The sequence below is a fragment of the Centruroides vittatus genome, unplaced genomic scaffold (genome assembly GCF_030686945.1).
Source record: "Centruroides vittatus isolate TY-2023 unplaced genomic scaffold, ASM3068694v2 contig_3127, whole genome shotgun sequence".
NCBI classification, from domain to species: domain Eukaryota; kingdom Metazoa; phylum Arthropoda; class Arachnida; order Scorpiones; family Buthidae; genus Centruroides; species Centruroides vittatus.
In genome coordinates this window covers 158,585-181,558 of record NW_027122015.1, presented here as the reverse complement: position 1 = coordinate 181,558, position 22,974 = coordinate 158,585, and the positions used below count along the sequence as shown (strand labels likewise).

The 22,974-nt window shown below is 28.2% G+C and overlaps 1 protein-coding gene across 1 annotated transcript in view; it reads left to right on the top strand.

Moving 5' to 3' along the window:
* Nucleotides 1–20,550, top strand: part of LOC136973271 (protein GPR107) — a 61,292-nt gene extending 40,742 nt beyond the window's left edge. The window contains exons 10-16 of the mRNA XM_067267982.1: nt 830–903; nt 980–1,097; nt 2,670–2,800; nt 6,215–6,308; nt 8,562–8,609; nt 16,124–16,281; nt 19,289–20,550. Coding sequence (XP_067124083.1) covers nt 830–903; nt 980–1,097; nt 2,670–2,800; nt 6,215–6,308; nt 8,562–8,609; nt 16,124–16,281; nt 19,289–19,403 — 738 coding nt within the window. The 3' untranslated portion in view covers nt 19,404–20,550. The remainder of the gene's footprint in view (nt 1–829; nt 904–979; nt 1,098–2,669; nt 2,801–6,214; nt 6,309–8,561; nt 8,610–16,123; nt 16,282–19,288) is intronic.
* The last annotated feature ends 2,424 nt before the right edge of the window (nt 20,551–22,974 follow it).

Below are 22,974 nucleotides of genomic sequence, written 5' to 3'. Positions count from 1 at the left end.
TTTATTAATATGAAGTTTTATTGTTATATGTAATGGTAATTGACATTTGTAGATATTGTATTTAGTTTATTAAACTTTAATTTGTTTTCTTTAATAAGTTTTTAAGAATACAAATGAAACTTCATTATATTTACAGTACAGTCAAACCTGTTTTTATGTGGTCTTTTTTTTGTGCGATTTTTTTTTGTGTGGTATAGTTGGCGACTAGTCTTGTGCGATTTGTCGTGTCTCACGTTGACTTATTATAGCTAAATAAACTTATTATAGCATAAATGAACTTATTATAGTAATATTGCATGAATATGCGAAAAATGAAATAATTTATTTTTTAAGTCAACAAAACACTACCTGGACAAAAATATGTAAAACAGACGATAGACGAGACGATGCAGTCAAGTGCTGACATCTGTTGTCAATAAATTCTATTTCGTACGGTTTTGAGTTATTTTCTATGGGAGACTTTTTTTATGTGGTCCCTATTGACTGCATAAAAAAATATATTTTTAATTGTGTTGCGAAAACTATTTTTTATAGCCACCAATGAAGTTTCGTGCGATTTTTTTTTTTTTATGCGGTCCCTATCCACCGCATAAAAACAGGTTTGACTGTATTTTCAATTAATTCATCATTGCATAATTTGTATATCTTGTACATTATATATTTACTTCTTACTATTTTTGATATAAACCTTTTAAGTATGGTTTATTGGTTTTTTTTTTTATTAAATAATTGAAATATTTAAGATTTTCAACACACACAAACTGTGATTTAGATAATTAATCGTTTGAACATTTTATTTATTAACAACAATCATTTTGATCTTTTGCAGATAAATTATCATTTTATAGCAAAAGACGGTTCTCCAATGGAAGCTTGGGCTGTCTTGTACTATATTACACATCTGTAAGTAAATTGAAAAACATAGTAGTAAAATTGAATGATTAGTGAGTTAGAAACAAGTATTTTAAATATTTTTCAGTTTGAAAGGAGCACTTTTATTTATAACAATTGTATTGATTGGAACTGGTTGGGCTTTTATCAAGCATATTCTTAGTGACAAAGATAAGAAAATTTTTATGATTGTCATTCCATTACAGGTTTGTGTAATTTAGTATTAAGTGAATTAGAGTATTAAATTTTAAGGACTTAATTAAGTAATCTTGAGTTTCATGGATAATAACAAACAAATATAATTCAATATTTGTTAAATTTTGAATATTTATTTTTTTAAATTTAATATATTTGTGTTAGTAATATAGATGAAACACATTTTTCAAATAAAAATCTGACTTAAACATTATGAAAGTTTAAAAATAATTTTAAAAATTTACAAGAAAATATATTTAATTTTTAAAACTTATGTTTTAAAACCCCCCAAAAATTTAATATCTGATATAAATGGATTATTGATCTCCCTGAGAAAAAAAGAAAAAGGAAACAAACCATAAGAGAACTTCTAAAGCTACAAGACACTATGGATTTAAATTACTCATAAGAATTCCAAATATGGTGTTAAAATCAAATATATTTGAACATACAAAAAGAAATTATAAATTCTGTAAAGTTACAATTTATTTTGAGCTAAAGTTTGTTTCAATACATGATATGGTTCAATATAATTGTTACTTATGTCTCTGTCAATTTCAATTAACAAAGAAAAATATAGGAATTAGATTTGAAATTGATATTTTTTAGTAACTGTTTGTGTTAGACAAACAGATAGACAACCAAGCCTGAATTGTAAAAATAATCAAATGATGCCATCTTATACAACATAATCTGATGTTATCTTTGCTGTCTGTCCTAAGTTTAAATTATTTTGTATTTGTTATGAGAATTAGTCAGGTTCTAGCCTAAAAGTTAATTCAGCATTATTGTTTGGTTAACATTTTGTTAACTTTTATTTAATTTATTATGACCGAAAAAATTACAAAATTTGTTTAATAATTTACTATGAATATTGGAAAATTATAAACAAGATGAGTGTATGAATGATAATGGTGATTTGATGATAGTGATATTAGATCCACTACTTTGAATTTAAAAAGTTTTATTAATTTTTCAATAGATTTGATAGAAATAAGCATTTGTAAAATAAACAAACTATGAAAAGTTAAATATTATTTATTTTGCTGATTTAATCTGTATAAATTTTAGTTAAAGTAAATAAGTTTACTACATAGTAAATCCCCTCTGTTAACTAAAACTAATAGCAGGTGAAAGTTGTCAGAGTTAGGAGGGTGTTTTCTCTGATGATGTAAAGAGAATGTGGATATACAGTACAGCAATTTATTATTACAGGGAATGAACTCAGAAAATTTCATGACCATATAGTATACAGTAATGTACAATCTTTAATAACTTACTGACTACAATAATATAATGCCCAGTATTTTCATAGTTTAATAACTAATTACAATGTGTTGGAAAGTTTTTAATTTTAATTGCTGTAAAATTTAAATTTTAGTACCAAACACCATAATTGAATCAATAATTCATAAATTTTGAATAAAATGTATTATTACATTATTATCATTATAACATGAAGTGAGATTTGTATTGGGTGTTAATATCATGATTTATAATATTTATAGAGAATTTCTTTTGTGACTGTTTATATCTAAAAATAAATTTTTCTAATAAAGTGCATTGATTTTTATTGAATCTAGGTTTTAGCAAATGTAGCTGAGATTATTATGGAAGAAAGTGAAGAGGGTGAAACTCAACATACTACCTGGAGAGAAGTGTTCATACTAGTAGATTTACTCTGTTGTGGAGCAATCCTGTTTCCAGTTGTTTGGTATTAATTAGTTAATTAGTAAATTTTTTGATTATTAAATTAGTGAGATGATTATTAAACATAGTTTATTAAGAAATTTATATAATAAATAATATATAACTTGCATTAAAGAATGAAAATCTGCTCAAGACTAAAACATGTCTTGAGTAGTTAAACTTGGTGATCATATATAGCTTTTACAAATTTTAATAAAAAGATTTGGTCATTGGTGCTGTAATAAGTGAACATGTGGATTAAGCACAATTAATGATTAAAATTTTATTATGACGAGTTTGTATTTTTATTTTTTTTACTATTGCTAATGTTATTTGTCTACTTGCTTATTGATTTGAAAACTTTCATGATTAAGTATATTTTATACATATACAGTGATCTCTCAATTATATGATTTTTAAAAAGACCAATGATAAAGATAGTACAAGTGAAATCAAGTTGTACAAAAGAGAGATTGACCAACTTGAATGAAAAATGTTAAATATATAACTAACCCTTTCAGTATTGATTAACACAGTTAAGAGCATTATTTTGTTTAAATTTCAAAATGCAAAGTTAAATCTGGTAACATTGCTACCTATGCCACCCAGAAATTAATGTGCATATCCAAGTTTTGCTGCAAAAGTGGGACTATGGGGCCAAAGCACAGTATTCTTCTTTGTTAAAATCTCCATAGAGTAGAAACTGGTATGGGGATTTCGAAAATTTTGTTGGCCAAATTTTGACAAATTGATCTTCCCTGACATGTATTCTATCTAACTCTGTCAATTTGTCAAAATTTGAAAAATATGCATTTAAATAATTGTGCCCTGACACAAAATTCATACCAAAGTTAATAGTCAATACAAACCTGGCAACTACTTTAGGAGAATGCAACAATAGTCTGGACATACAGGACACTGATTGCTAAAGGGTTATGACATTACCACTTGTTTTAGCTAAATGTATAGCTATCAGCCATTCTTTCTCAAAACAGATAATATGTTGGGTATGATAATTCTTTCTGCTTTCTTATTTTCCTGGCCACCTGTTTTGACCTATGGCGAAGTGACCCCACTGTGTTCTTGTGATTGACAATCACAGAGGTAAAGTGAAGGAAAAATACATTAGTCTGAAACATTTGTAGGGTGTAAAACTGAGAGTTGTTCAAATGAGAGAATTTAGACACTATCTCCCACAGGTTCCAGGACAGTATAAAATGTCTCATAGCAGAGTCTTTTAAGAGGTGTATAAGTGAAAGGTCACTGTATTTAATTTATTCTGGAAATATTTCATATTGTTTAAATGATTAAAATAACACATATGCCTCTGAAAACTACTGCATGTTCAGAAGTAATTATTTAATAAAAAATAGTTTAATGTTACACAGCTTCATTAAATAGATAGATAGGTAAACATTTCATGTAAATTTCATATGAAGTAACATATTTTACGTTATGTTAGGTTATGTAGTTGATGACCATTTTCACACAAACAAAGCACAGATTTCTTCATCTTCTTTGTAGGCTAAAAAATGATGTAGCTACCTTGCCAGATATGCATATTTTAATTTCATATGAAGTTTGTTACTTCATACAAAATATTAATCTATGTTTATACATCCACAAAATTTTAGTTATATCTCTGGTTGCACCCTGTATATTAAGTGATGATCTATAAACTGTCTTAAGTGTTTATCTTTGGTATTTATTTTTTAATTTGATTTTAGGTTGAGATTTATTTAATTACTGAATATATTAGAAAAGTTAGCTGTATGAATATTGTTTCCTCATGAGGCTATCATCTGTGTAAAGAGCATATATTTTGATATTGCAAAGAGATTACTTTTTATGTCTTAAGTAATGCAACATGTCTTCTTTACTGAAATATATTTCATTATCTCAATATAAATGCCATTTTAGAAAAATAAATCTTATATCAAATTTTATTAGTGGTAGAATGAGATAAAATATAAGTAGAATAAGTCTCTTCTAATCTTGGCTTTTATCCAGTGTGTAGAAGCTGTTCATGTGAGCTGATTATTATAATAAAAATTAATATTTTAGTATTGTTTGAAATTTTTATATTCCAAATTGTAAATCAGTAAAATTTACAGCAAATATATTTTCACGCAATGTTAGGCTTTGGTTTTAGTGAACCAGTTGTTAAAATTAACCAATACACCATGTAAGGCAAAACAGCATATTAGTTGCAGTTGTGCATTTTATGAAGAAAACATTAGCAAGTTTCATTCTCATCTTTACTAGTTTCATAAACTAAAGACTAAACAATTTTTATAATCTCAGAAATATTCTAAAATGAATTTTACAAATATTTAAAACTGTTGAACTTCAATAAAAATAAAAAATTTAAATATGTATCATAAATTTAGTAATAACATGTTTGCTTTAGATATGAATAGAAATATTGTTCTATTTGTGTATTTATTTTCTGGTTATAGCAAATGATGTATTAATGCAACACAAGTAACATACACAGCAATTATTTAACTTATTTTCATTGAATGTATGATGTATATATGATAGTCAAAAATAAACAAAACTTTTAATATAACTGTCATTATGTTAATAGTACAAATATTTATAGATCATATTCAAAAGAAGAAAAACCTTCTACAGCCAAATATTTCTTTAAAATACATACCATTTGTTAAAGCAGTTTTGCATCCCATTTTGTGTTACCCACTTGAGGGCAATTGTTGCAGTATTTTTTATTTCTTCTGCTGATTTGAATCTGCAACTCTTCAATAGAGCTTTCATTTTGAAACATTAAAGTGTGATAATGAGATCCAGTGAGCAAGGAAGATATGAAAATACAGGTATCTGGTGTTTTGCAACAGGTTTGCTAACTAGAAGCATGTGATGTGTCAGGATGTTGTGATGGAGAACCTGGCATTTTTACTTGCCTGAGTTAAGGCCATTTTTGTCTTACTGCATTATGGAGGCAATCAAGAGTATCACTATAGTACTCTTTATAACTGGATCTACTGTTGGGAACAAACACAATGCACTAGGGCTTTCACATCAAAAAGCCACAAGCATAACTTTCTCTTAGATCTGTTGAGATGCTGATGTATATCTACATACTTTAAAATACAGTATCATAGCATTAATCTGACAAATACAGATATTTATTGTGTGCTGAATAAATACTGTCATGTCTAAGAAAATGTTCTAATGTGCATGTTCAAAAGTTTAGTTTATTTTTGACTCTGTTAAGTATGTTTAAATAGTAATATTATTCATGGTTTATGCTTAAAGAAGGAAAAAATATGTTTAGTTTAATTGATTTCTTTAACTGCAGTTAAAACAGATTTTATTACATCAATAATTTTATCAAATGAAAATTATGAAACTTCATATAAAATTGAAAATTTTCATAATTATATATTAAGATTTCATAAAAAGTTTGTCATTTTAGGTCAATACGTCATTTACAAGAAGCATCGCAAACTGATGGTAAAGCAGCCATCAATTTAGAAAAACTAAAACTCTTCCGACATTTTTATGTAATGGTAAGAATCGACTTACATTGTTAATTAAATATGTTGAATTAGAAGTGTTTAAATTACTTATTTCAAATAATAATGTACATTACATTTATTATAGTGTAAAAGAATTAAACAGTAAATTGATTTGGCTTTATGTATGAATTAATTTCAAATTTTTCAGCCATAGAAAAGATTAAAGCATAATAATTAAAATAAAATTAGCAATGTTAAAAAATTGTGTTTTGAAGTTACCTTTTATAGAGATGTAATATATAAAAGTGAAATGAAATCTTATTTTTAAGGAGTCAGATGTTTTATATGCAAACATGGTTGGAATTAACATAATTCTAAAAATGTTAGCATGAGAAAGTTCAGGGAAAAGTCTCTCCATATAAATTCTTGTTTGGTAGAATGTCGTAATTGAAAAGTAATATAAGGCTACAATAAAACATTGATAACTAAGAATATAACACAAGTATATTTTGGATAGCTTTAAATATAACATACATTTCTCAAATGACTATATAAGTAATTAGTATGTCCATGTGGAAGACACTACAGAAGAATATGACATTAAATAGGAGAGATTAATTTTCAGAATAAAGATGCCCAAAACAGAAAACAGGATATGGGCTAATACTGTATATTTATTTCATTTCAATTAAAACTACTATTTATTCAATTTCTGAATTTAAATTTTTGTTACATACTCAAACAAATACTGTTTAAATAAAAAACATTTTTGTTAAGAGTTTGATATTAAAGAATAGGGTATTATTAGTGCTTGTGTATTAAATTAATGTTCATTTAGTTAAAAGATTAAGTCTTTGTATTTCAGAGAAATAATAAATAATTCAAATTCAATTACAAAAATGATACAGTATATTTGCATAACTTATTCTTAAATACTTAATAAATAAATGTCAAAATTTTATAGACAATCGAAATTGACTTGCCTGATTTTATGTGGTATGACACAAAGTGATAAGTGTGGTTCTTTCATGATAACACTTACTGCATATTCTGGAACAGTTTGGTTTGAATTTATTCAGCAAGTGGTGCCTGTAAGATTTGAAAATTTCTTTTAGACTGTTAATTAATGTCATTGAATATTCAAGAAAAGAAATACAATGTTATCATTAACACCTTGATATGTGTTACAAAAACCCTTGAAATAGCTTATGGAAATTCTAGAATAAGTGAAAAATTATTTGTATTTTAGAAAAAGTGTGATTGTTTTGAATTTGCAGTTGACAATTACTTGTATATTTGGAGTAGGCATACTTCATATTTTGCTTTTCATTATGATGTTCCATAGCATGCATTACTATACCTAATAAAAGTATGGCCAAGCAGTTAAGATATCAACCTACAGCTTTGAGGAATGAATCTTGATGGGTTGAAAAATTCCAGAAATATTTTGAGGGATAGTCTGTCCCTGATATATTAATGTTAGGCCCTGAAAAATTCTAAACAGATTCTAAAATCTTGAAAAATAGCTTTTTCTTTTAAGAAGGCTTTTGTGAGAAAATACTTGATTACTACTATTTCCTACAAATAAATCTTCATTTCCATTATCTGAAATTTGGATATGAAAAAGTTTGTAATCCCAATCTGGAACAAAGAATTAAGGGAGAGAAGGCTATCCAGACATCATGGTTTACCTGCAGATTCTATTTAGAAGCAATATAAAATTACTTTATCTGTTTTAGTAAAAGCTTTCCTGTTGACAAAATGTTTTCATTGCTCTCTGTTAACCTTATACACAGACCTCTCTTTCTTTCTAAGTGATTAGTAGTTGTTGACATGCCAGAAAAAGTGAGAAATATGATTAATGTGATGAAATATTGAGAAATATGCAGTAACAGTAAAATATGTTACATAAAATTAGCATAATTTGTTTCAGAAATTGACAGAGAAGTCAAATATCAAAGATTGACTTTCCAGCATAGCAAGAAAACATGATGTAGCATATAAATCTGGGTTTAGTTATTAATATTGTATATTGTTACACATTGATGGGATTCTATAATATTTCAAAATTGTTTTTTAACTGAAATAGATGGAGACTTTATATAAAATGTCCTGTGTAAGAAAGAAATATGAAAAATTACCAAAAACTTATTCATATATTGAATATTTTCATTATTCTCTACAACTTAGTTATTATTATTTATAAAATATTGTTTTACTGATAAATTTTAGGAATAAATACATTAATAATTGTAACTTTGTAGAAATAAAATTCTTTTTATTAAAACAAATAATTTTTTTCAGATTGTATGCTATATATATTTCACAAGAATTATTGTGTATCTTTTAAAGGTAATTTTTTTAAATATATAATAATAAGTAAATTTTACTTTTTATAATTACATATTTATGAGGGTTGTTTGGGAAATAAGGCTATTCCAATTTGACTACAAAAGACAAAAAAACATTTTGGGCATTCTTTTATTATCAAAGTTTGCTCATGTATTTACCTAGTTTTCAATGTTTTCACCTCAAGATTGATAAACTTTTTGTATCATTATACAAATCTTTTTATCCCTTCATCAAAGAAGTTTTCTGTAAAATACTTGACTAAGCTTGCATGGTTAATCATCTTTTCTTTGCTCTATTCCCGCTAAAAGTGCAGAAACACAGGGAATTTGGCACTAGGTTAAGACTAAAAGTTGGTTGATGAAATATTTTTATTTAGAATTGTCTAGCAAAGGGCTTATTTGAGCAGCAATATGTGGTCATGAATTGTTATGAAGTAAACTCTGTAGGCATTATTTGCTTTGAATAGTCTATTGTAATTTTTTCAAGATCTTGTGACTTCATTTACATTTATTATTGTCCTGTGATTTAAGAATTAAGTCTAAAAACACTGACCTTATCTCTCAAGAGTGAAGATTTTTGATTGTCATTTTCTGATGTGATTGCAAGTGTTTGATAAATTTTGAAATATAATATGTCGGATGATTCATTCTTAACATCTAGGACAATGTACTGATAAAACTTAATATATTTTTTTTTCATCCATGCTGACTGTCTGCATAATTGGAACTTTTCAAACTCTTCATATTTTCATTATATAATTGATTTTGTAATTTTCAATATCTAATAACTATTTAAAATAAATTCTTAACAATTGTTTAACTTGTTTATTTTTTTTAAACTATAATTAAGTAGTCTATTTATATAGAAATCAGCCTATTTTTAATCTCTTTAACATTTTTTTGAAGTTAGAAGTTCTGTTTCTTATATTATAATAATTTTATTTTTTTATAAAAGTGCAAATACCAAAAATAATATTGATTTTTGCTTTAATTATAAAATAATAACATTAATTATCAAAAGTAACTGAAAAATAAGGTTTTAAGTATGCAGTTTATTTTTCTCAGTAATTGTTATGTTTGTTCATAAAAAAATCTTAAACAAAATAATAACTGTTTTATTAAGTGAATAGTTTCAATAAATTAATTTTATCTTTAAGCTCAATAAATCTTTATTATCTTAATTTGATAAATTATGTAATCAGATTTAATTATAATTGGATGAAATAAAATTTTACAATTCTATTTAAATCCTTAAAAAATGCAAAGCCACTTTCTTCATAAAACAATTTTCTAGATGCAAGGTTGTCTTTGACTTTTTACACAACTCATCTCTTTTATATATGATACTTCAATAACCCTAAATTGCTTTTTATATGCCAAATTTGTGCTTTAGGACACAGTTGCAAGGTCCATACAGACCTGGAAAGTCAAAGAATAAGATTTTTTAGCAGAAAAAGTCAGGGAAATACTGCAAAATTCATCTGTTGCTCTTGCTGTTTTTGATCAGAACACATCTTTAATCATCTTTGGTTTGGTAAAGGGAGGTCTACAAAAACTGAAGTGACCAAACAAATGGCAAGAATTTGTCGTGCTTATATCTGTAAACTATAAATGATGATTTAATGATTTAAATTTTGTTGGATAGAAGGTTTACATTTGTATTTAAAATGGTGAGTAATGGGGTGTGCAGCTTTGTGCAGGAGGGGTAGCGGTTGTGCATGAACACTGAAAATGCCGACATGATGTGGCATTTGGACAGTAAACCTTCAGATGGCAAAGAGATAGGATGTCAAAATCGGTGTTGATTTGTACAGAATGACATGATCTACAATATTATTTAGCAATAATAACCAACAAAATAGAATTTGTAAAATTATAAGCCAATAAGTGTGTGAGTCAAATAAAATTTTTATAATGTTGAAGAAATTGCAAAGGAAATACAAACAGAAATGTAAGAAACATATATCATTGGAAGGAAAAATTGAAAAGGAATCAGAAAAGCCCAGAATGACTAATGCTCAATGATGCAGATTGTATAGAGAGTGTAAGAAAACCAAGCGCATCGACTCCAATCCAAATATTTTGAGTGCACCTCCACCTGAACCAATAGATATTGACTGGTGGTAATCACAGAATGTCATTACCACAGTCAATATCTATCGGTTCACATCATCTTGGTGCAATAGATATTGACTTGGAATGTGATTACCACCAAGACTATTCGTTTACATCTTATCCTTCCTCTAATAACACAAAGATGGATTCACACTTTAAAATGATTGTGATTGTACACAACCTCCCATTGTTTTTGACCTGCACAAAGTTTGATTAACCCATGCAGTTAGTTGATGCTGTGGAAAAATTGAAAAGGAATCAGAAAAGCCCAGAATGACTAATGCTCAATGGTGCAGATTGTATAGAGAGTGTAAGAAAACCAAGTGCATCGACTCCAATCCAAATATTTTGAGTGCACCTCCACCTGAACCGATAGATATTGACTTGGAATGTGATTACCACCAAGACTATTCGTTTACATCTTATCCTTTCTCTAATAACACCAAGATGGATTCACACTTTAAAATGATTGCGATTGTACACAACTCCCATTGTTTTTGACCTGCACAAAGTTTGATTAACCCATGCAGTTAGTTGATGCTGTGGGGGGAGACAAAGAACTGTCAGTCAGTTTAACGATACTATGTAAAGGACATTTTGAACTGCATGTTGGACCTCATGCAATTTATGTATTTATATTCATTGTATTCTTCGCTGCAGGCCAATACAGTATGTGGAGATAATAATCCTGCCAATATTGACTGATTGATGATTTGTTATATGTCTTTTCTCTAACTGCAAATTTTTGTCTTTGGATGGCTCGTGGAATTTGACAAGAATACCAAAAAATTGCCATAGAGTTAAAAATCAGGTCTTCAGAAACACCATTGACAATGACCCGCTTTCCTGCCAAAATTCTGCTGCTCCCACTATAAATTTCAGGGAGGGATGGGGAAGAAATGTAGATTTTGAATGGATCTGTACTGGACCATGGCTACTTTGCATGATTCTGAAGTGATTCAGTTGCCTTAGTCACTGCTCATGTGCAGTAAAATTGCCTTTCAGTTAGAACTGCATTTGAGTACTTTAGTGACAAAGTGGGACAATGTATATTTTTGTGTAGTGATTCTGTTGCAGACAATTGTCATGTACACTTGGAATTATGGATGTTGCATGCCATCATATTTTTACCCATCATCCTTAGCACTACGTACGATGTGGTGTGGAAATTTCGAACAGATGCAAAAAATAGCAAATATTAGATTATTTTATTATGTATTTAATTTTTTAAAGATTTATATTTTTAAATTTAAAGTTGAAAGTTATTGCTGCCATCTTAAAAAATACCTGTACTTCATTGCAAATTGTCTTCCATTTTGCACGAAGTGTGAAGGTATATAGAACAATGATTGCATTGCTCTATGAATCATCGGGTGACGGCAATATGATCATGCTAAGTGAGAGCCAGCATTTCTTCTGTTTAAATTATTTTGAATTTACTGCTTCTTCACTTTAAGAAAATTTGATTTTATGACGCAATGCAAATCTTTTTCTTATTTAAATAAAATTTATGAATTAATTTAAATTAAATAATTTTTTATATTATGTAGAAATGACATAACTAATTATGTAATTGATTTTACATGAACTTTTTGTTTTTTGTAAGTGAATAAAGTGTTTTTTTAATAAAAAAAATTATATAACTGAGTTCAAGATGGGCTTAAATAGACTTGGCTGAATATTACGTAGTGGAAAGGGGAAATGCAGAGACATTAATAAGTCAGGGAATAATGTCATAATTGGCCAGGGAATCATAGTTGGAATTACTTGTATGGACATGTAATTGACAAAACAAAAATTTTGAGTTATCACATGGTGATGCTCTCTGTTGGTTTTGGTGGTGGTAAAATTATCACCACCAATAAAATCATTTATGATAATTAATGTTTATTGTCTGTTTTATATCTAAACTCATTCTTAATCCTTTTTGTAACTGCACTATCACAATAACATAACTGTAACCATTTAATTAATGGTTACAGGTTTGTTGTTCTAAATTCATTTTCATTTTATAACTTTAAATTTAGCAATAAAGAAATATTAGAAATAATTTTCTACGTAGTATAGGGTGTCAGTAATGGTTTGTAATAGTATGGTAGTTAATAAAATTGAATATACTAATAATAATTTTTAAAGTTGAAAACATTATTCTTACACTAAGACACTCCATTTAGGGGCTGTCCATAAATTACGTAAGGACAATTTTGGCCATTCGAGACCTCCACCCACCCCTGTGTAAGAAAACGTATTATTTTTTATGATTCCCTCCCCTTCCCTATCTTACGTAAAATTTAAGCATGATTTTATGGAAAGATTTTAACAAAAAAATTTTTTTTACGAAACCCTAAAAACCTTACGGTCCAAAATATATAATTATTAATTAGTTAATTAATACGTACTATTATTTATAAAAGACTTTATGTGAACAAATTTAAAAATATAAAAATTTAATGAATTCGAATGAACAATTTATTTTAAGAATTTTGAGAACTAGAAGAAGAACAACTATTTTTTAATTATTAACAATCTTTTTATTATTATTATTATTATCATTAATCAACATTATAATATTCATTTTTATATTAATTTTAATTTTCACAAATGGACGCACAAAACTTTGACAGATTGGCTAGCTAGTGCACATGTAAACAGAAACGTCATACAAAATAAAACACAAGAGTATAGAAACCACATTCCATTGCCATATTAATTACATCTTGGCTAAGGCCAAGAAAATAAACTACATGCTGCTAAAATGTGCTAGGTGCACCTGAGGACTAAATCATAAAGCTTGTAAAACTCTATATAATTGTGTAATACAACCAATGCTACTTTACGTGACCCACTCTCTTCAAAGACAGTTTGCCATCAGAATTTCAAAAGTACTGCAGAACTGTTTCTACTAATGCCTCTCTGATACAAGTGGAGCTCCTTCCTTTGCCACTATGTATTGTAGAAAAAATTCTAAACTACTACATCAGAACTACTAACATCAAGGCTCAACAACAGTCTCTACTCCTATCTATGGCTGTACATATGCTACCACATTGCAAATACCCTACTATCTCTGATCATCACCCTGTAAACAAGGTTATCCCCAAAGTATATTTGCTGTCATCTGCTTCCTCCATGGATAACCATGCAGACTTTAATATCTACACAGATGGGTCTAAAAGCTCCTTCATATTGGTTCAAGTATCATCTTCCAAACTGACATATTTTGCCCAAAATATGTTAGAAGATACAGATACCCCCACATACCTTCATCTATCAAGCTGAAGAAGATGCTGACTACCAAGCTGTTCAGTGGGCCACTCACTACCAAACAAAACTCTGTCTTTCAACCTTTACAGTGATTCTGTCTGTCCTAAAAGCTCTATTAAATCCCAATTGCAATAGCAATAAAATCACATATATTCAGCACCATATTAAAAATCTTGTAAATAAGATAATTTTTGATTTTGATTTGATATGATTGATTTGATTTCAACTAAATAAAGGTGGAAAAAAGCCAAGTGGTTGTTATTAACACAAATTTGTGTTTGATACTTCGAAGATAATTTTTATATTTATTCCTGGCCATACTGGCATACAAGAAAATGAAAAAGCTGACTTTGAGGCTAAGTCAGCTGCAAAGGACACTGACTTGAACTACACTCACATTCCTCTCCCAGGTAGCAAGCCTTAAAAATTATATTCATGACAATGCTATGCAAAAGTGGAATCAACAATGGTTGAGCAGTAAAATGGTAGAATAACAAGACTATATTTTCCTAGTGTTGAATGCAGGTTCTCATCACCATTTAAAGACTTAACGTTTGCTACTGCTCAACTTCTTACTGAGCATGGTAATTTTAGAAGCTACCTGGCAATGTATAACCGGGCAGAAAGTTCCTCTTGCTTTTGCTTTAAAGAAAACCTAGACACCATCGACAATATGATCTATCATTGTCCAATTTATGATCAACATAGACTTATTCTGAAATTAGAAATCTTTACGCTTGGTTTCAGGTAGCTGTGTCCACTTGATAAGCTTGTTCAGAAACCACTGTTTGATGCTTTTTACAATTATGTTCAAAAACATGGAAGAAAAGACTATTTATAATTTGTAATATCTAGTTTTGCATTTTAGTTTTCACAAAAAGCTGAATACTGATTTTATGTTTACTTTGTATTATGTATTTTGGTTTATGTATTCTTAGTGTTATACACTCATAGGAGTGGTGCACTTATTCTAATAAAATATAAAAAAAGAAAGAGAAATCACCACACAGCTTTTCTTCCATGATAAAAAATGTGTAGATAATGAGTCTGCTAGTGTTATTATTCTATCACGTCATACGAGATGGCATTAGTACAACGAGCATTCTTAATTAAAACCACCAAATTAAAGCCAAATTCAAAACTCCACCACTCAACGAGATCAAAAAATAAGAATATTATGTAAGATGAGATTTATTACCTCCCTACCCAAGTCGTAAGAAATCCTTGACTCTCCCACCCATCCCAAAACCCCTTATGTAATTTATGGATGGCCCCTTATGAAAATATTTTTTGCTCATCTTCATTGTTCAAGATCATTGTCATATATTTTAAATATGAATATGATGATCTCATCATAATTCAGAATTGAAATCATCTGTTTGAATAAAATTGGCAAAATATTAAATAGATTATATTTTTGATTAATTGTTGTATTGTTACAAAAAGTATTGCAAAATATGTTTGGTAGCATATAAGGTAATTGTCTTTAAAAGTAGGGTGCATTGTAAATCTGAAGTATTGCAATTTATCTACTTTGATGATTTTTCCAAAAGCCCTTGAGACATAGTCAGTAAACTATTATGTAAAATGCAAATTTTAATGTTTTTATATTTAATGGAATTTATTATTTACAAGAACAAAATTTTATATAAATACCATATTTAATAATGAAAACAACTGTATGATGATTTATTTTATTTTTTGTTCTATAATTAGATTATTATTTTACACACAATTTTATTATAATTAAAAAATTATGATATGTTGATTAATCTTTTTAAATAATAAAGAACCTGTGAACATGTTTATTTCAGTTTTTTGTATATTATAAATTGGTAAAATATTTCTACTATATTTTTAAAATTAATAAAAGATTTATTAATTATTGAATTAACTACTGAAGATATTTGGTCTGACAGTTTCATTTTTTCAGATGTTTTTAAATTCATTAGAAAGAGGCAAAACTATATTAAAATTAAGGTTTATATTTAACATGATTATTATGTTTATAGTACTTATGTTTATTAATTTACTGTTATGATTATTAAAGGAATAATTTTTATATGATGGGTCATCTACTGACATTTATTAAGTAATAAAAAGTATGTAAAATATTCATAAATGTTTTTACTGTAGATTACAGTGCCTTTTCAATACGAATGGCTAGATGAACTTTTCCGTGAAGTTGCCACATTAATTTTCTTTGTTCTCACTGGATATAACTTTCGACCAACAACCAGTAATCCTTACTTCCGTCTTTCTCAAAATGATTATGAAATACAAATGGATGAAGTGTAAGTTATGAAATTTTTAAATATGTAAAAAGACTGTTAAAATTATAGTATATATTAATATATGTCATAAAAAATTTAATCTTAATAATCATTATTGATTTATATAATTTGTTTAGATACTTATTTGTTTTTTTCTCAATATTTTTGAAATTTTTATATATTGTAAAATGTATTTATTAATAAACAGACCTTTTCTTTTTCATAAAAAAAGAATAAATACATACACAACTTTTTACATGGATATTTTATAATTGCATACTGTTGTAAAATAACTTTTCTAATAAGTATTCCCTTTCTCACTATGTTTATAAATCTTTATATTAATGTGTGTATGTTATCAACATGGCCTCACATGTTTATTACATGTTATCAATTTTTCAATATACAGTAAATATTTATTTGTTTCAAGAGGATTGCTTCTTTCTAATAAAGAGGATACAAATAATCAAAAATATGTTATGGAAATATAAAATATATATTAAATGTTTTTACATATTTTTCTTAAATTTTTTTTGTACTTTGATTCACATGCTATTTACTATTATATGATTATAATGATAACAAATATCTGGCTAAAAAGCTAGTTTTAGTAAATTTATTTTTTTACTTTTCCGACTGTTATATACAGTAGAGTCAGTCCCTCTAGTCCAAACCAGTTGAGACTGAGCCCTGTTCAGATTAGCAGATTTTTGGCTTAGCCGAATAATTGAAATACACCGGAACCTTGATTAACGAGCATCTCTCATAACAAGTAATTCGCATAATGAGCAAAGCAAATTATAAAAAAATAACCAGCTTAATGAGCGACGTTTTGCATAACAAGTGGTGATGAGAGGGGAAGTCCTGGATTCTACGTCAGTTTGTGTTCAGACATATTACATATAAACATCAACAGCCATAGCCTGTTATATAATAAACATGCCAAACAATATGCCAAATTCTTGGGCTTTGTAAATGCTATAATTAAATATTAGAAAGTACTGTATTTTGGTTTTTTTTTTCCTGCAAATCAAATTCACATTCCAGGTTGGTTCATTCCATGCCAGAAGAAAGGATGAAGATGATTTGTGCTCCTTAACAATGTATATTGTATAATTTTCTTTGAATAAACGTTATACATAAAATATTTTAGTATTTTTTTTCGGCACGAAATGCAGTTTGTTGTGCATTATTATGTTTTACATTAATTTATATGGGAAAAATTGTTTTGTTTAACGAGTGTTTCACTTTACGAGTAACATTCTGGAACAAATTATGCTCATTAAGTGAGGTTCCACTGTAATGCAGAAGCAAGTAGTAAAATAGGTCTGATTTATATAGATCCAACACCATCATCAGACATCATGACATGAATGCCCCACCCTTTATTTTATCTGACTTATACTTAGTAGAGGGCACAAACAGTTAACAAAAACAAGTTTTGTAATTTTGAAATAGCAGCCTGCCTTCATTGTTTACCTTAAAATTATTTTAACTGTAAAAAACGTTTTTAATACACAGTCCAGGATTCCAATCAGTTGAGTGATGCTAACTGTGTAAGTTAGCATGCTTAATTGTGGATGTTGAATGTACTCTTCACTCTATGTTATTTTAGTTTAGTTTTAGTCTGCTGCTACAATGGCCACGAAATGAAAACACACAACATGTACAGTACATTGAAAGATAAGTTGGACATTTCGAAAAGGCTGGACAAGGGTAAAAGTGCAATGAAATTGGCAGTAGAGTTTGGAGTGGGCAAGGCCACAATAACCGACTGGGAGGAAAAAACTGTATAAAGATAAAACAGTTTTGTGTCTCAACTTCAGAAAAATCAGTTGAAAATCAACAAACAGCAAGGCTCTCAACGTTTGACAAGCTTGGTGAAGCCTTATTCACGTGTTTCACTCAGGAAAGAGAAAGGCGAACACCCCTACCTGGACCGCTTGTTAGAGAAAATTTCCTTTCCACATGTTCAGATTAGTGGGGCTCTACTGTATGACAAAGGGAAAGTATAGAGATTAGTGAAAAAATGACCCCCAAATATTTTTTACATTTTTGGACCTGGGACCTTGAAATGTCAAAAAATGCAAAATAAATTTGAGTTTTTTTTCGGTATGTATGTATGTTAGTGTATGTTTGTAGGAGGTACAATTTTGTTCACCCTTTTCAAAGCTTAATAACTCGTATGCTTTTTGTCAAAATATTTTGAAATTTTGCAGGAAGGTTTGTGTATTGGAAAATTGGTGCTATTAAATTTTAGTGGTTAAAGGTTGAGGGGATGGGGAGATAGAGGTTGTGTCATATCTTGAGTAGGGTGAGACTTAATGATGATTTTAGTCGTTATTAGCATTTATAATTTTTGATAAAACCCATCCCTACCCTCAAAATTAAGCTTTTTGCTATTTTATAATAGTTAAATATATAAATGTTTCTTTTTAATAAAATATCATAACAGATGACACCATCAAACTTTTAAATATTGCTGGGAAAGTGTTACTGGAGCAACTCATTACTGGATTTTTAAATTTTGAGAAACACTGATTTTTTTGTGACACAGTTCATATATTTTTAGTTTAAACATACAGTAACCTATTGTTAACTTTGATGACTTATTATATGAAAATGTGTGTGTGTGCAACCTTAGCAAAAAACTTTACTTACACTAAATTTACAGTACACACAGCAAGTGTAGTGTGCATTAGTTTTGATTTTAGGTATTTCTACCACAGATACATAAGACAGATACAAAGTTGTTAATTTATGATGCAAGAAAAAGCATAGAAACTATTCATTTTAATTACATCTATAAAATCATATTTTTAAAATTAATTAGTCATTTAAGTATCTAATTGATATCTGTTAAATGCTAGTTAGCCTCTAACCATTAAGTGGATATTAAAAAATACATATGACAAAAAAGACTGTTTTCATTTTTTGTCATGTCCAATCACAGGAAGAAGTCTTCCACTGCAGAGATGACATTTTATTACTACCTGTTAATTATAGATAGAATTAATTTTATTTTCAGAATCACTCAAACAGGATTAACAGAAGGAGTTGTGAAGACCCGCTCTCGTGGCAATAATGCAGAAGAGTCAATAACTACAACGACCAAGAGAGAGAGTAGTCACGAATATGACTGATTAACATTTTTTTTAATTTAAAGTTAAAAACTGTACATATGTATCATGTTATCTTACTCGCTATCATATTTTGGTTTATTATAAATTTTTTTTAAATTTAAATAGTACTTTTAGATATCTTCCATATTGTAAATTAAATAGTAAAGAATTAATTCAGATATCTTGCTCTCACTAAATATTACTGTATTAGTAACACAATTTCACTGTAAATTATTTATAAGTATAAAATATCTTTTTCTTGTTTTTATGTTTTTAGGACCAAATGAACTTATAAGATAACAGCGATATAGAATAAACATGTGATAGTGAATACATTCAATTTAATTTCAGAATTTATATAGTAACCAAATTCATTTTTTAATGGTAACTGGTAAATGTATATCTATAATATTTTTAAAAGATATTTTCCATTTAAGAATACATTTATCTTTTTTTCCCTTTAACTTCAAATGCTGATCTATAATTTAAAATGCTGGCTATGATAAGTTAATGATATGAAAATATTTCTTAATTTTGTCGAACTTTGTCATTGATGTTTATATTTCATGAAAAGTTTATTTTGTAATTAGAACATTCGGAAACTAAAATCTTAAGTATAAGTTTTCTTATTACACTCATAATTTTTATTATTATTTTCAGGTGTTTAATGTAAAATTACACTTTGCTAAATTATTCTTTAAGCATTTTAATTTGTGTTACTTTATTGTAAATTAATTTCATTTGATTGTCATCTCCTCTAACCATTTTTAATATAAATTTACTTGGAGTGTAAACTTGTAAAATGGATTTGTAAGCTTAAATGTGTTTTAAAAGCAGAAATTAATGATTTCATAAAAAATGGTTTAATGATGAAAACTTGAGGAAGAGTAAAAAATTGTGTAATTTAAAATATTGGATAATGTGTCATGATGATATCTATCATGAATTGGAAAGCATCATCATAGAAATATACTAACATGCACAATTGTCAGAATTAAATTTGTCTTTCTTTATTTGATAATTTCTTTATAAATTTTTAATATTAAATTACTCTGTTGTAAGTATCTCTTTCATTTTACTCAAACTGTGCAATAGTAAATCTATGTACAATTCTTATATAGTATTACTAAAATTTGAGTAAGAATAAAATGGAATTCATAATGTTTCACCTTGATAAAACTTCTCTTCTGATATATTCACACCATCCTGAATTGAAATAAATTTTTATTCTGTTACACTCTTACAGATTATATTTATTATATATGATACAGGCTTATAATGCTGATAAATTAATAACAGTAAACTCTGTTATAAACATGCACCTCTGCAAAAAATTAATGGTATGTTTATATGTACAAGCATTTCATTTAGATTTTTATCAATACTTTTTGGATCAGAGAATTGAAGAAAGTATTGAAACTAAGATCAACTTTTTGTTATAAGATATGTTTATTTATATGAATTGTCTGAAAAACAGTAGTTACATTTCACCATAAATGAATAAAAAAAAAAAAAAGGTTTTTCCCATTTTTTCAATATTTTAATATCCTGTAATTCTATTTACTTTATTCTTGAATACACATTGTGTAGTGAATGAATATTGCATAAGTAATGAATTTTGTTCAAATTCCTAATAAGCACAAGGATTTGATGTCTGGATTTTTTTTCCTTCGAAAACAAAAGATTACTTGTAATTGGGTTGTAATTTGAAAAAATTGTAGACCTATAATCCCTCTGCTGTCTGTCCTGATTCTCGAGAACAGAGTTAGTTAGATGAAATCAGAGACCAGTTATGGAAACCTTGTGGTCAGGAGGGTGCAGTTAATTATATACAAACTTATCTGATTCAAACTGGAAGTCATGTTATTTCAATTCCAAAATTTCCCTGAAAAACTGTTAGATGACCAGAACGACTCTATTGTTAAAGGAAAAGTATGATGTACAGGAGCAAGCCACTACTAATTTGAAGTGAGAGCATACATTTTAAATTAAATTAATTAAAAATATGATTAAAGATTGCAACCCCACATTGTGACAATGTCACAATAAATAATTGCTCATGTGATGATCCTATTTATTTTCTCCAATTTAATCGATTGAAATATTTTACTCTTCTTCATACATTTTGTATACTTAACTATTTATAGACTCAATAATGAAGATTTAACAAGGATAAATCGTAATTGAGAAATGCAATATTATGATAAGATGTGAAAATATTGGATTTGACAAACTTGTAGTAATTAAGTGGAAGTTAAACCAAACAATAATGACTGCATTCAGCAGACTCAACACTTCAGTAGGAAAGTATTGTGAAAACACTGTACAAATGTTCCTAAACATCCTTTACAAAAGTACTACTACAAAACGTGTTGACTGACTTCGTTTACACTATCTTCGGATAGCTATAACTAATAGCTGCATCCACACAATAAATGAAGTAAATATTATTTATTAATACACTCATACTTATCAGCTACTATACACTAAAAACAGATATTTGCAAAAGTAAGAGGTTTAAAAATGAATCTACTCCAATCAAAAACTTAAAACACATTTAACTATATTGTCAAATGTTTTCAAGTTTATGGAAATGAGCAGAAGCTACTATAACGCCACTATTCTCTGGCATAACTTAATTCATCGTTCAGCATGTACTGTACAGTACCTCTGCTCTACTAGATCTATTGAGTGTGCCGAAGGTTGCCAACATGTTCGTATGTTTGTGGGTAAGTTTTATACTATACAAACAAAATGGAACCATAACAGGCAAAGAGTAAATGGAACCTTGATATATTTACATCACTGCAATGATTATAAATTTCGAACATTTTAAATATAGTATAATTTTCAAATAGTTTTCTCTTTAATCAAACTTTATCATTTGTTTTCTAGTTTGCATCTGTAAATTGGATTCTCTATTATTAGACTTAAGATGCACCCTATTCAAGTTCATAATTGACGTTTAGTAATAACTTTCATACGGTAAATACTAATTATTGTCATCTGCAGTGTGTTCTTGCTTTGTGCAGGAGTTTTGTGTTGGCATATAATGCGTAAAACGAAATTTGTCTTCATCCTATGTAGTCTCAGATGATTGTCTAGAGCAGTGATTCTCAAACTTTTTCGATCCACCGCCCCCTTGTCCGTAAAGTTATACACAACGCCCCCTAACTCATTTTCTCTTGTGTGAGAAAGGATTGGAAATATTCTTAGGAAAACTTTTCTATGAATCTCACACTTTGTGCCCTTACCGTACATTGTTCTCAACATCTGGAAACCATTAAACGCAATGTTTCCTCTTATCCGTTTAACAGAGGAAAGGGAACGGCTGTCAGTGACCCCAACTTTTGCCTTTGGTCACCGTTCAGTACCCTGCCTCCAGCGCCCCCTAGATTTATTCACCGCCCACAAGGGGGCGTTATCGCCCACTTTGAGAAACGCTGGAGTCTAGACTCTAGACCATTGTTTATCAAACTTTTTGCTTATTCTACCTAACATACTTGATTCCGCGACCCAAATGTTTATAATATAAAATTTTTTTAGAAAATCTGATAAACTGGGGTCACTGTATATTATATACCGTATTGCC